At 48.9% G+C, this 14,427-nt stretch overlaps 1 protein-coding gene across 8 annotated transcripts in view; it reads right to left on the reverse strand.

Moving 5' to 3' along the window:
• LOC120308826 (zinc finger protein with KRAB and SCAN domains 7-like) overlaps positions 1 to 14,427 on the reverse strand; it is a 64,894-nt gene that overhangs the window by 36,416 nt on the left and 14,051 nt on the right. For 6 of the 8 annotated variants that reach the window (XM_039345356.1, XM_039345354.1, XM_039345353.1 and 3 more), the window contains exons 2-5: positions 8,707 to 9,551; positions 7,547 to 7,616; positions 3,757 to 3,839; positions 1,408 to 1,501 (exon numbers count right to left, since the gene is read on the reverse strand). In XM_039345356.1, coding sequence (XP_039201290.1) covers positions 1,408 to 1,501; positions 3,757 to 3,839; positions 7,547 to 7,616; positions 8,707 to 9,399 — 940 coding nt within the window. In that variant the 5' untranslated portion in view covers positions 9,400 to 9,551. The remainder of the gene's footprint in view (positions 1 to 1,407; positions 1,502 to 3,756; positions 3,840 to 7,546; positions 7,617 to 8,706; positions 9,552 to 14,427) is intronic. The other 2 variants (XM_039345358.1, XM_039345357.1) reach the window with 1 other exon arrangement.

Consider the following 14,427-nt stretch of genomic DNA (forward strand, 5'->3'; position numbering starts at 1 on the left):
AAACCAGTAAGCTTTTCGGAAACGAAGGGAACCTGGAGTTTTATTTGGATTCTCGAGCTGAGTATTGACGACAACGCTCCTCTAACTCTCTGGGATATGAGAGAACTGACTCTGGAATTAACGTCAATAACGGGACAACAATCATTATTAAAAACAATACTGTCAAGGTGCTTTGAAACTAAAATGCTCCACATTCTAAGCCGGCACAGCTTTGATGGCACCAGTTTATCAGAGCCTTCACATACAGGTAGTCCTTGACTTACCACCATAACGGAGCCTGCCTATCACGGTCATAAATCTGATGTTGTAAAACCAGGGCCAGAACAACTTGCCACGGCTAATTCATCATAGGACAACTCACTGAGGGACAATTTAATAATTCAATGTAATTATTTAAAACAGTGTTTCTCAACCTTGACAATTTTAAGGCACGTGGACTTCAACTCCCAGAATTCCACAGCCAGCATTGCATTTAAAACAATTTAAAACCTATTTTAATTTCTGTCATTCGCGTATCATTTTGTCCCTTTCCTTTGGCACCCTTTCTTCAATGATTCTATTCCACCCTTTCTTCGATGTTAGTGTTAACTCTTGTCCCACTGCGAGCTGTCCTCGAGTTGGCTACGAGTTGGCTGCGGCAAGCTGGCCACAGTGAATATGGTTTAAATCAGGGGTGTTAAACTCAATTTCATTGGGGGCCGCATCAGCACTGCAGCATGGGGGGTGTGTGGCCAGGGTGGGTGCAGCCTGCTGGGTGGGGGTGGATGGAGTGGGTGTGGCCTACTGGGTGGGCGTGGCCAGCTCTACATCGTTCGCCTCAAGGGTGCCTGTGGGAGCCTGGGCAGGAGTGGGACAGATCTGAGGGTCTCTGGCAGAAGGAGGTGGGACCGGGGCAAGCGCCAAGGCATGGTCCATTTCTTCATTCCTCACAAAGGGTGACACCTCCCCAGCATGCACCCAGGGGGCGGGGCCGACAGGGCAGGGGCTGGTTCCTCACTGTTTCTGGACGGCCTTCTGGAGCTAAGACTGAATGTGTTTCAGCATAGATGGCCACCACAAAATTGTCCATTGGCTCCCGGCCGGCCTGTGTTAGGGCCAAAGCAGCGGGGGCCGTTCCCTCACTGTTTCCAGGATGGCTTCGCGGGCCACATGAAACTACTTCGCGGGCTGCATCCGGCCCCCGGGCCTTGTGTTTGACAGATCTGGTTTAAATGCATTGCTGATTGGGGAATTCTGGGAGTTGAAGTCCACGCTTCTTAAAAGTTGCTGAGGTTGAGAAATGCTGGCTTAAGGCCCCCTTGACATCCTTTTCGATGCACGCAGCCGTTCTAGAATTTTTACTTGCAGTCAGTTGTGTGAACTGTTGGAAAGCAAACGTGGGCCGGAGTGTAACGAGAGATAACTCACCCAAAGCACTGGAGCTGCTGCCCCTCTCTTGCATGACTTCCCAGTGTATGGGCTTCTCGTCAAGACCCAACTCCTCCTTCACACGTACAGGCTGCTGAAAGAGGGAGGAACGCCAGGTTCAGTTCTATCTCTCCGGCTTTTCTTTAAAAAGACACGTCTGACCCAGGATTTTACCTCCTAATTAACACGGAACTGACAATGAGAGAGCGATTTCAATTTCACCCGGAGGCAGAGTCAGTGTATAATACTTTTAGAACCAGTTTAACATGGCTGATTTTTTTTTTTTTAAGAGATCAACTTGGCTGCCAGACTGTATACCAAATGAACTTCATGCTCTAATGCAGTGGTTCTCAACCTGTGGGTCGCGACCCCATTTGGGGTCGAACGACCATTTCACGGGGGTTGCCAAACAACGCAGTCCGCCATTTCCCCCCCCCCTTTCCTTAGCTGTGCTACTCCCTTTTATTCTATTGGCTTTTGAAAGCCAATAGAATAGAGTCTCTTGAATAGAGCCTAATTCTATTGGCTTTCAAAAGCCAATAGGAATTGTCCAGGCTGTCTGTGCCCTGCTGAGCCCGCCAAAAGTCCCATTCTGCAAACGGTGCTGCACCAGTTGAGTAGTCCTCGACTTACGACCGGTTGAGTAGTCCTCGACTTACAACCGGTTAGGGGTCGCGGCATTAAAAAGGTTGAGAACCACTGCTCTAGAAGGAGTACAGAGAAGAGCAACCAAGATGATTAGGGGGCTGAAGGCTAAAACATATAAGGAACGGTTGCTGGGGTATTTCTAGTTTAATGAAGAGAAGGACCAGGGGTGACAGGATAGCCGTGTTCCAATATCTCAGGGGCTGGCCCAAAGAAGAGGGAGTCAAGCTGTTCTCCAAAGCAGCTGAAGGTAGGAAAAGAAGTAATGTATGAAAACTAAGTAAAGAGGGAAGTCCTCGACTTACGACCGGTTTAGTCCTCCACTTATGACCGGTTGGGGGTCGCGGCATTAAAAAGGTTGAGAACCACTGCTCTAATGAGTTTTAGCAAAACATGCCAACAACATGAGTTTAAGATCGTTTCCTCCCGGAAAGAGACACAGCTGGCATAATCAACCAAAATGGACAAATGAATGCTTTTGGGCCATTGTTTCAGTCTGGGAGACAGGAGATATCCGAGTTCAGAAGCTTCCTTCCAACTTGGGACCCGACGTCATGTCGAAGAGGGTAACCTGGTTCGGAAGACCTAACCCAGTGATGAGAGAACGAGTGCCCAAACTGCAACCCAAAACCCACTTATTTATCGCCGGGTGCCAGGTGGGCGTGGCTGTGGTCGTGGCAGACTGGGTGGGTGGGGCCAAGCTGGGTGTGGTCACCTCGATGTTGCTCGTGGGGAGGGATGCCTGTGGGGGCTGGGTAGGGTTGAGGGAGATCCAGGGGGTCTCTGGGAGGTGAGGCGGTGGGCAGGAGGCTCGTCCTGCGGGGTGAGGCTGGGCAAGGCGAGGCAGGGTGGGGGTGCCATTGTCGCAGGGCAAGGCGAGGCACGGGCCGGGGCGGCTGCTGCCTGACACTATCGGCCCCCATACACAGAAGCCAGCAAGCACATGGGGGCTGACAGAGTCCGTCAGCAGCTACAGCCTGCTGGCCCCTCGACCAGCGCACTCTGGGGCTCCGCAGCCCACCACCAGCAGTTCACAGAAGCCGCCTCTGAGCTGGATGTCCAGCTGACAGCTGAGGAGGCAATGCAGTGGGTCGTGCCCGGGAAAAGGAGAGCATGCAAGGCCAGGAGGGATGGGATGGGGGGGGGGAAGGAGGGAAACCAGTCATGCTAGGATGCATCCAGCAACGTGGGAGCTCGGCGAGTTAGCGGGCAGCTGGGTGAAGAGGGACGGTTGCCATTTCCAGGGCATGGTGCGTGTGCCCACAGAGAGGGCTCTGAGTACCGCCTCTGACACACGTGCCATAGGTTCGCCAACAGTGACCTAACCCCTCTCTGCAACGGTGACTCACCACCGTGAGAACCTCCATTTCATCTGGCTTTGTTTTAAGGCAGAGGTGGAGAACGACGGCCCTTTTGTGACTTGTGGACTTCAACTCCCAGAATTCCTGAGCCAGTCTGGCTGGCTAAAGGAATTCTGGGAGTTGAAGTCCACGAGTCATAAAAGAGTCATCGTTCCCCACCTCTGTTTTAAAGCTACTCTAGATTACCTTCCCATTATCAACATTATTCATAATTCTCATTAATTACGAAATCCATAAATCACCCATTCCTTTTTTCCATTTTCAGCCAAAAGTCCTTTTTTTTTTTTTTCCCCCAGTCAGTTGGTAAGGCAGTTGGTAAAATCCATACTGAGAGTCTACACACCTGGGTGGTTCCAGTCCCAGCCATTTCCAGTCCAGCTGATGAGTGGGCTAAGACCGAGTTCCTTGTGGATGTAGCTTCACTGGCTGTGAAACACAAATGCAGAAGTTGAGAAAGGGATACATGATTTAGCTTTTGCTGCCATCTTAGAACGGCAATACATTAAACTCCCTAGCTCAGGGGTAGGCAACCTTGGCGCTTTTATGACTTGTGGACTTCAACTCCAGAATTCCTGAGCCAACATGGCTCAGCTTGGAAACCTCTCCCTTTTCCCTCAGCTTGGCTGGCTCAGGAATTCTGGGAGTTGAAGTCCACGAGTCATAAAAGAGCCAAGATTGCCTAAACCTGCCCTAGTCTACATTAACATATAATTTTTATTAGAAATTTCAATATGGGTAAAAAATAAACATCACAATACATAGGGAAAAATTAAGTAGAAAAAAGTGGAGAAAAGGTTCAAAGAACAGTAAAAAAACCTGACATAGCGACTTCGAATCTCTTTTATAGCGGTTACAAAGTTAGTATCCTTCCTCCCTCATTAAGCTTACATTCTGTTTATTTATTTGTTAAATTTATTTGCCACCGATTTCGCTGTTGGGGTCGGCTCCAGGTTTCCTTCTTCTCATATCAATCCTTTTTAGTTAGCAAATTCATCAATCGCCAAGTTATTTTTTTTCCCCCATTTTCAGCAAAAAAGGACCATGATGGATTTGCTTATCAGGGTTACCTTCTTTTCAGGTTAGTTGCCGTGCACAGCCGGTTTGTGATGTGAGCATAAATCCACCAACAGCCACTCCCAGTATGAAAACAAACCACCCAAGTTGATAAAACGAAGCTACTGAATTTTTTTTATGTTATTGGGAAAATGTAAGGACCCACCCCACTTTGCATCTTAAGAAGACAGAACTCTTGGAATAATTCTTCCAACAGGAATCCTTTATTAAGAGAAAATGGTTGCAGGCATGCTAGACAGGACTTGGGGTCCAAGCTCTCCCATTCAAGGTTTTAAGGGGTTCCCCAGTAGTCCCACCCAATCAACCCCCCTTCCAGTGATAGTTTCAAGTATCACAATTCCACTCCCTTTCTTCTTTCTTCCGTCTGGATGGAGACTTCAGATAACTACATGAAAGGCAACTTCCCTCCTTTGGTATGTTAACGCTTCGAGGTTACAATAAACACACATTCAGCATTCAGCTCTTTGAAGTGTAAAGAAGGAAGTGAGGGCCATAAAGCCCCTTTGTTCTCCCCCTTCTCTCCCTCTTATGGCAGAATCCAGAGAAGGCAGAATTGGGAGTTTCTATATTTGATAATTTAAAGATGAAATATAATTGGATTCTGACAGAAAATAGCCAACTCCACCCACAGGTCTTTTACCATCACGAAAATGTCACACGGGTAGTACCTTGACCTACAATGGTTCATTCAAGGGCCCTCTGAAGTTACGACGCCTCTGAACAAATGGTGGTTATGACTGGTGCTTGGGAGTTCCAGTTGACCCAGCACCCTCACCACCATGTGATTGCGATCTCAGTGCTTCACAACTGGTTCGCACACCCAGTTACGATCGTCATTTGTAACGTTCCCTGTTACACTGGGAAGCCATCCGGGAAATCGCAAATCCCATGTGCACACTTCAGACCTTCTCCAGTCCTTGTTGCACTTCTCGTACACCCCCTAACTCCCTCACTCCACATCTCTCACATGCCTTCCTGTGAACCCCCCTCGCTCCCTTCCCCAGCTGGCAGCAGCCATTTTTATCTGCCTGCTGGCCTGGGACTTACGACTTCCTGCCGGCTTCCCCAATGACTTCGGCTGTGAGAAGCCGGCAGGAAACCACCTCATCTAATGATCTAGGATTCAATTAATGATGGCAACTGGTGCGGCAGGATTGCGGTCCCTAAGCGATGCGGTCATGTGTCTTATAAATGTATCATTCCAGTACCAACTGCTGTCGTTAAGTCGAGGACTACCTCAAGTCACTCTTTCTTCCTGACAACGGAATATACACATAGTTCTCTACTTACAACAGTTCATTTAGTGACAGTTCAAAGTTACAACGGCACTGAAAAAAGCAATTTATGGCCAACAGCCATGGTGGCACCGTGGCTAGAATGCAGTATTGCAGGGTAACTCTGCTAACTGCCAACTGTTAGCAATTCGATCCTCACTGACTCAGGGTTGACTCAGCCTTCCATCCTTCTGAGGTTAATAAAATGAGGACCCAGATTGTTGGGGGCAGCTCCCTCCCTCCCATCCAGGACATAGCACAGAAGCGTTGCTTGAGCAGGGTCCGTAAGATTATCTGGGACACTACACATCCTCTCCACGGCCTGTTTTCCTTATTACTTTCTGGGAGGAGGGGGCTTCGTGGTATCCGTAGCAGAACATCCAGACTCAACCATAGTTTCATTTCGTACAGCATTAACCTTGTGAACTCTCAAGCTTCCTCCTTCCATATTTATTCAAGATGGACAGTGTTTAATATTTATTTGCTATGTATATGTAGGGGTGTGGATCTATACATAGGTTGTATATAGTATGTTTTAGGTGCGTGTCGTGTATTTATTTATTTATGAGACTTATATACCGCTTTAAGTGCAAGCACTCTCTAAGCGGCGTACACCAGTAAGCAATGTATATATATATATATATATATATATATATTTTACATTGCCCCCCAACAATCTGGGTCCTCATTTTACCTATCCTGGAAGGATGAAAGGCTGAGTCAACCTTGAGCCGGTGAGATTTGAACCGCTGACCTGCTGAACACAGTCAGCTAAAGTGGCCTGCAGTACTGTATGTGTTTCACTTTGAGAGCGGGCAACTAAATTTCACTTTTGATGTGTGCCGTTGTGCCCACGGTAAACAAATGACAATAAAGGTTATCTTATCTTAATAGGCTGACTCTGTAAAGCAGACATGTCAAACACAAGGCCCGGGGGCCAGATGCGGCCCACGAAGTGGTTTCATGTGGCCTGCGAAGTCCTCTTGGAAACAGTGAGGGAACGGCCCCCTCTGCCTTGGCCCAGGCCAGCCAGGAGCCAATGTACAATTCTGTGGTGGCCATCGATGCTGAAACGCATTCAGTCTTAGCTATATAAGCCCCCCCCCCCCCGGCATGGCCTGAGAGGAACAGTGAGGCTCCTTCAGTGGACCATGCCTTGGCACTTGCCCTGGTCCCACCCCCTTCTGCCAGAGACCCTCAGATCTGTCCCACTCCTGCCCAGGCCCCCACGGGCACCCTTGACGTGAACAATGTAGAGCTGGCCACGCCCTCCCAGCAGGCCGCATCCACCCTGGCCACACCCACCTGGCCCCCTGAGGGCAATCGCAATGCTGATGCGGCCCTGCTGTAAACCATTTAGAGGGCTGTGTAAAGCACTCTGAAGTGGTATATAAGTCTGAGTGCTATAGTGCTATTTTCACAGTTATGACCGTTGCAGAATCCCCGTGGTCACATGATCAAAATTCAGAAGCTTGGCCGCCAACGTATCTTGATGACGGTTGCCGTGTCCCGGGGTCATGTGATCAGGCTTTGCCACCTTCTGATGAGCCAAGTCAATGGGGAAGGCAGATTCGCTGAACAACCGGGTTACTAACTTTAACAGCTTCAGGGATTCACTTAACAACGGTGGCAAGAAAGGTCGTAAAAGGGGGCAAAACGCACTTAACCAAGGAGGTCTCGCTTACGCAACAGAATTCTTGGCCTCAACTGTGGTCGTAGGTCAAGGACTGCCTGTAATTCCTCACCCGCCCAATCAATTTTACCCCCTCCCCCTTTCCAACTAACCTCCGGGGTGGTGCTGTCTCTGCCTCCCTTCCAACTCCGAGGAACTAGCTGGGACCTCTGGCAAAGGAACCTAAAAGGACAAAGAATGAGCTGTAGATAACGGTCCCCATTGCAAATACATTAAAAAGAATTACCGTATATTCCGGCGTATAAGACGACTCCCAACTTTTGAGAAGATTTTCAGGCTTTAGAAAGTACAATATTGAAAATACAGTACAATATTGAATTTCTGTTTATAGATGAGCACAATAGGAGCTCCTTTGCTGCTAGAAAGCTTTGTCCTGTTAGTGCTTATTTCTGTAAAAAAAATAGGGCTGGCCACTAGGGGGCAGATTGGTTTTAAATTCAGAGAACAGCTACCCATATATTCCTGCGATAAGACAACCCCTGACTTTTGAGAAGATTTTCAGGCTTTAGAAAGTCGTCTTATACACCGGAAAATATGGTAAGAAACTGAGGAAATAAATAATATATTAGCCTAGGACAGTGATGGCGAACCTTTTAGAGACCGAGTCCCCAAACTGCAACCCAAAACCCACTTATGCATCGCCAAGTGCCAGGTGGGTGTGGCCCATTGGCTGGGTGTGGCCAATTGGGTGGGCGTGGCTACGATGGTAAAGGCAGACTGGGTGGGACTAAAAAGTTCAATCAATCAATTCCAACTTTGCAAGATCTTTTTTTTTTCCTGCGAGAAGTTGAAATTGACTTATTAATTGAACTTTTTTTTTTTTTTTTTTGCACATGGCGGCGGAAAGATTTTATAAAACCCAGCTGAAGGCCTAGGACTGGGGCGACAGCACGCGTGCCCACAGAGAGGGCTCTGAGTGCCGCCTCTGGCACCCGTGCCACAGGTTCACCACCACTGATCTAGGGTTTAATCAGCAGAAGAGCCTTCTCCAACTTGGAGCCCTCCTCCTCCCACCTTCCGTACAGGCCGGATGGGAAGCAGAAGTATCTACAGCTGGGGTCTCCAACCGTGGCAGCTTTTACGACTTGTGGACTTCAACTCCCAGAATCGTGCTGGCTGAGGAATTCTGGGAGTTGAAGTCCGCCAAGTCGTAAAGTTGCCACGGTCTGGAGACACCCGATCTACAGCAACCCTCCCTTTGCCCTGCAAAGATCAACAGAGAGCACTCGGGTCCTAAGCGTATATTCCTCACCTGCCAGTCGCAGGACCTGGGCGGGTGACGGTGACCCGTCAGGAAATCCTCTGCCAACGCGACCATCTCGATGCAGTCCTTTGGCCCGCACTCCCGCACCCAGTTCTGGACTTCAGCGGGCAGCATTCCCAGAAGCTGTTCTTGGATGATCATCTCTAGGATCTGCTCCTTGGTGTGCTTCTCGGGCTTCAACCACTGGCGGCAAAGGTCCTGGAGTTGGCCGTACACCCTGCGAGGCCCTTCCAGCTCCTGGTAGCAGCACTGGCGGAAATGCTGGCGTTTCATCTCCATGCGGAGAGCATCCGCTCGCAGGATGGCGGCCTTCACCTTCATGTAATCGCCCCTGTCCCGGGGGTCCAGTCTGCAGAAGGATTGCTCCATGCCTCCCCGCAAGGCTGGCAGCAGCTGGCGCACCCATTCTTCGCGGGGCCACTGGCAAGCTTCGGCCACTTGCTCAAAGGCCGCCAGAAACGCACACGTGTCATCCCAGGGCACCGTATCGGTGAGTTGGAGGTTTCCCCAGCCCGCGTGAGCAGGGGGTTGCAGCGTGTTCAGAAATTCCTGCCACTGGGCTTCCCACTGCTGGGGTAAGCCCACTTCCGGCTGTTGATTCATCTGCCTTGGCATCCCTTTAAAATACATCACCTGGACAATGCGTGGGACTTTACCTGAGCCTTCCAAGCTCTTTTCCATGTTTTGTGCCTCTGCTCTGAAATGTGAGAGGCGCCCCAGGCAGCTCCTGTGCCCGTTTTGGTGTCTTTTCAAAGTTTTTGGTGTTTGTTTGTGTTTTTTTTTCCCCTTTCAAAAAATCCCCATAAAGGGAAAACGGAGGCGATGAGGAGTTTCTGGAAGATAAATAACAAAGACAGGCTTGTCAAGATGAGAAAGAGTTAAAGACTTCTAAACGGGGTTTTTTTAAAAAAAGCTTGAGTGAAAAAAAGAAATGTTTCTCTTACACCTGTATAAGCTGACTCCCGTTTTCAATTTTAAGCTTTAGTTTGTGTGGGAATTGGGGTAACTGCAGGGGGGGAAATGGTAAGGGGTGCCGAAAATTCAGAAGACTTTTTGTCAGACCCCCTCAATGTATTTGCCTACATGTTATTACTCTGCCTATGCCAGGGGTAGGCCACCTTGGCTCTTTTATGATGCGTGGACTTCAACTCCCAGAATTCCTGAGCCAGCCATGCTGAGGGGAAAGGGAGAGGTTTCCAAGCTAAGCCATGTTGGCTCAGGAATTCTGGGAGTTGAAGTCCACGAGTCATAAAAGAGCCAAGGTTGCCTACCCCTGCATTAGGTTCTCAAAACAATGTAGTACCTATGGCAGGGTAGGCAACTTTGGCTTTTATGACTCGTGGACTTCAACTCCCAGAATTCCTGAGCCAGCATGGCTCAGCTTGGAAACCTCTCCCTTTCCCCTCAGCATGGCTGGCTGAGGAATTCTGGGAGTTGAAGTCCACGAGTCATAAAAGAGCCAAGGTTGCCTACCCCTGGCCTATGGATTTGCCGGAATTCAAACGGACGGTTGGACACTGGGGGGAGGAGACCCGAATGAGCCTTTTGATGCAACCTTTCGTGTGAAATCTTCAGATCTTGCTTTGCTCTATTGTACTATCATTATCACTCAATAAAAGTTCCTTTTGAAACACCTGTTTCAAAGAGTTCTGCTTTCTTGGAAGACCTCGTTGAGGCAGGTCCTTACACTTTTACAATTCCCGTGTGTGTGTGTGTGTGTGTGTGTGTGTGTGTGGAGGGGGGGAGCTCCCAGCAGACACACCTTTTGAAACCATGCCATGGGTCTGCCGTCTGTCACCCTTTCCAACAAGCTCTCTTTTTTGAAAGACGCGTCAAATAAAATGAATTATAGGGCTGGATCCAACTGCAGGGCTGTACATTCCCAACCCCTTTCCTCTCCTCCTTCTCCCTCCCACAAGTTCTCAGTCACCACTGGCAACCTCTCCTCACTAACATTTGCTTTACACTGTGTGCCTTTCTCTAGTGCCCGACTAAGAGTGTTGTGGTGTTTGTTTGATTTGCATCTATTTCCCTACGCCTGCAAAAGTTCTGAGTTTCTGCAGCTCAGAACTGGTTGCCAATGCTATGACAAACCGAATTGAAGCTGTTTTCCTTTTCTCAACTTGGCCACATTTTTAGTTAGAAGGAGGGAGGGAGGAAATTTCTCAGTTAGCAAAAAAACAATTCACATGTTATGGGAACCAAGGTCATTGGTGAAAACATTTTGGCGGGCTGAAGCAGCTGGGAGGAATCCCCACCTTTTCTCACAATTGGCTAATGTGATTTATGACAGCAATTTTTTTTTGGGGGGGGGGGAATGTAACTTACAACTCTGTAACCCAGGGGAAGGGAATTTAGCCTTGGGTTCACCTTTGTACTTGCCAATATCTTGTTTCCAAAATAAAAATGTTCTTTAAGGAAGAAATCCTTGCCTTGAAGTTCTTTTAAATTAGTGGTGGCGAACCTATGGCATGGATGCCAGAGGCGGCACTCAGAGCCCTCTCTGTGGGCACGCACCGGTGCCCCAGTCCTAGGCCTTCAGCTGAGCTTTATAAAACCTTTTCACTTTAGGCCTCCGCTGCCATGAGGAAGAGCGCCACCGGGCGGGCAGGCATCTTGCTCGGCTGTGGCTTGGGGGGCACTTTTTCAGTGCCATTGTATTTGAACAGTCACTACGCGAACTGTTGTAAGTCAAGGACTATCTGTACTTTATCATTTTTTTTCATTTTTTTTTGGGTCATCAATTTTTTGACACCTTGCTAGGCGACTGGTGGTACTCGGATATTGACATATCCTAAAAGTGGTACAATGGGTGAAAAGGTTGAAAAGCTCTGGTTTATGCAAGCCCATTCTTGAAGATTCACACCTCAAAAACCACGAACATGGTCGTCAGGAAACAACCCTGTTAATTTACCACCAATAAATTCGGAAGGAATCCCATTAGAAAAAGTTGAAAGGATCACGCACCTTGGGTTCTAATTTACATGAAAGCTGGGACATGACCACTGAAGTAAAGACACGGACAGAGAAAGCCTGAACAGCATTCTTCAAAACGAAAAAGGACTTCTACAGTCACGACATACGTAAGCCTAAGATTGAAAATCAGGCTTGTCAGTTGTTATGTTTTTTCTATCCTGCTCTATGGAGTAGGGCAGGGCTTTTCAAGCAGTGTTATGGGTAGCGGGGGGCTACCATAACACAATAATGAGCTGAACCGGTGGTAGCACCGCACAAGCCTGAGCGAGAGATGGCTGGAGCTGCAGGGCTGTCAGGGCTCAATGGAAGCACCAGGATCGTCAGTGCCAGGCTCCAGCTGAAGCTCGGCGCTGATCCTGGTGCTTCTGCTGAGCCCTGAAGAAGCAAAATCAGCTGGAAAGCAGCACTTGCCCTGGTGCTTCTGCTGATCCCAGAAGAAGTGCCGATCAGCTGGAATGTTGCAGCATCTCCAGGACCTTGTGATTTACATTCAGATACTTGGCAACTGATTCATATTTATGACAGTCACAGTGTCCCAGGGTCATGTGAAGTAACCAAACCTGCTGAAACCACCCAGCAGACGGGGGGGGGATAAAAACCAAACACCCCCTACCCTACCCCCGCTGCCAATCCTCAACAGAAATGCTCACAATGAAAACCTCAGACAGGAGGAAGAGCACGGCCGGGCAGGCAGGCAGATGTCTTGCTTGGCTGTGCCTTGAGGGGCACTTTTTCAGTGCCATTGTAACTTCAAACAGTCACTAAGTGAACTGTTGTAAGTCGAGGACTGCCTGTACTTTATCACTTTTTTCCTTTTTGGGGGGGGGGGTCATCAAGTTTTTGACACCTTGCTAGGCGTCTGGTGGTACTCAGATGTTGCCATATCCTAAAAGTGATACGATGGGTGAAAAGATTGAAAAGCCCTGGAGTAGAGAGTTGGTCTCTGACAGAAGGTCACCTGAAGAGACTAGAAGCATTTTAAATGTGGATTTACAGGCAGCTGTTACGTAGAAGCTGGGTTGACAAGATCAGAAATGAGGAGGTGATAAGCCGTCTGGGAAAGCCAAGAGAAATCATCCAAACAATTAAAAAAACCCAAAAGTTAGAACAGTGGTTCTCAACCTGTGGGTTGGGACCCCATTTAGGGTCGAACGACCATTTCACAGGGGTCGCCAAACAACGCAGTCCACCATTTCCCCCCCCCCTTTTCCTGAGCTGTGCTACTCCCTTTTATTCTATTGGCTTTTGAAAGCCAACAGAATAGAGTCTCTTGAATAGAGTCTAATTCTATTGGCTTTCAAAAGCCAATAGGAATTGTCCAGGCGGTCTCTGCCCTGCTGAGCCTGCCAAAAGTCCCATTCTGCAAACGGTGCTGCACCAGTTGAGTAGTCCTCGACTTACGACCGGTTGAGTAGTCCTCGACTTATGACCGGTTGGGGGGGGGTCGCAGCATTAAAAAGGTTGAGAACCACTGAATTAGAATATTTTGGACATGTGATGCGACACCCAGAAAAATACAGCATACTCCATTTAATCCTCCAGGGAAAGATGGAAGGCAAACGACGTCCAGGCAGAAGAAGAACATCGTGGCTTCAAAATCTAAGGGACTGGTTTGGACAAAACTCAGCAGCACTTTTTCGTGTGGCTGCTGATAAAAACAGGATCGCCAACATGATCGCCAACATCCAATAACGGATATGGCAGAAGAAGAAAAAGAATTCATCTGAGAGGACCCTTTTTTTGCCGAATTTAAGATTTTAACTGTGGGATTTATGGCACTCAGTAACGCTGCAAAATGTGTGCACCACAGCTCACAAGGAGGTTTCTATTTTTAAGAAAGCTCTTCACGGGAGGCAAAATTTGTAAGCTACAATTTTTTTCCCCTTTCTTTTCTCCATTTGCCAGACCGCAAGTATTTTCCGTTTTCAGCAGCGAGTTTTATTAAACAGATGCCTAGAGCAGCGGTTCTCAACCTATGGGTCGCGACCCCATTTGGGGTCGATCGACCTCTTTTGTGGGGTCGCCAAACGCGGCGATCCGCCATTTTGTCCCCTCCGGGGGCGCGCGCCGCCTCCGGGGGCGGTGCCGCGCACGCGCGCTGCGCGTGGGGGCGGCGGCGCGCCTCCGGGGGGCGCCACCGCGCATGCGCGCCACACGTGGGGGTGGCGCCGCGCCTACGGGGGTGGCACCGCGCCTACGGGGGGTGGCGCCGCGCATGCACGCCGCGCGCGGGGCCCCGCCCCCATGCGCGGCCGCGCCGCGCATGCGCACGTTTGTGTGACGGGGGTCGCCGTCACACAAACGTTGAGAACCGCTGGCCTAGAGTTTCACATATGAATATTTTAACACTGAACCAGGACAACAGAGATACAGTGGGCAACTCTGGAGGCTGTCGAAATGGTGAGCAACAACAACTCTTCTGTGCAAACAGCCAGATCTACAACGACAATCCCTGTATGAAGAGGAGGCAAGCATCCATACACCGGCCATTTTTTAAATGTCCACAATGGGCTCCAGAGACAATAACAGCCAACAGGCCAAAAAGCTTTCAACCCTCATAAGATATAAACTGACTCAATATGGCTTCTCTTGTCAGACATGACGAATGATGAGAGGCCATCAAGTTATTTTTTTTTTAATATGCCTAAGGATAGTATTTGACTAATCCTCAAAAATATCCTGACACCGCAGAATATCTGCCCTAACCAGCCTGTCAACAATGGCAGATACCGA

The sequence above is a fragment of the Crotalus tigris genome, unplaced genomic scaffold, assembly GCF_016545835.1.
Source record: "Crotalus tigris isolate CLP2741 ecotype Arizona unplaced genomic scaffold, ASM1654583v1 scf7180000017950.1190679, whole genome shotgun sequence".
Taxonomy (NCBI): Eukaryota; Metazoa; Chordata; class Lepidosauria; order Squamata; family Viperidae; genus Crotalus; species Crotalus tigris.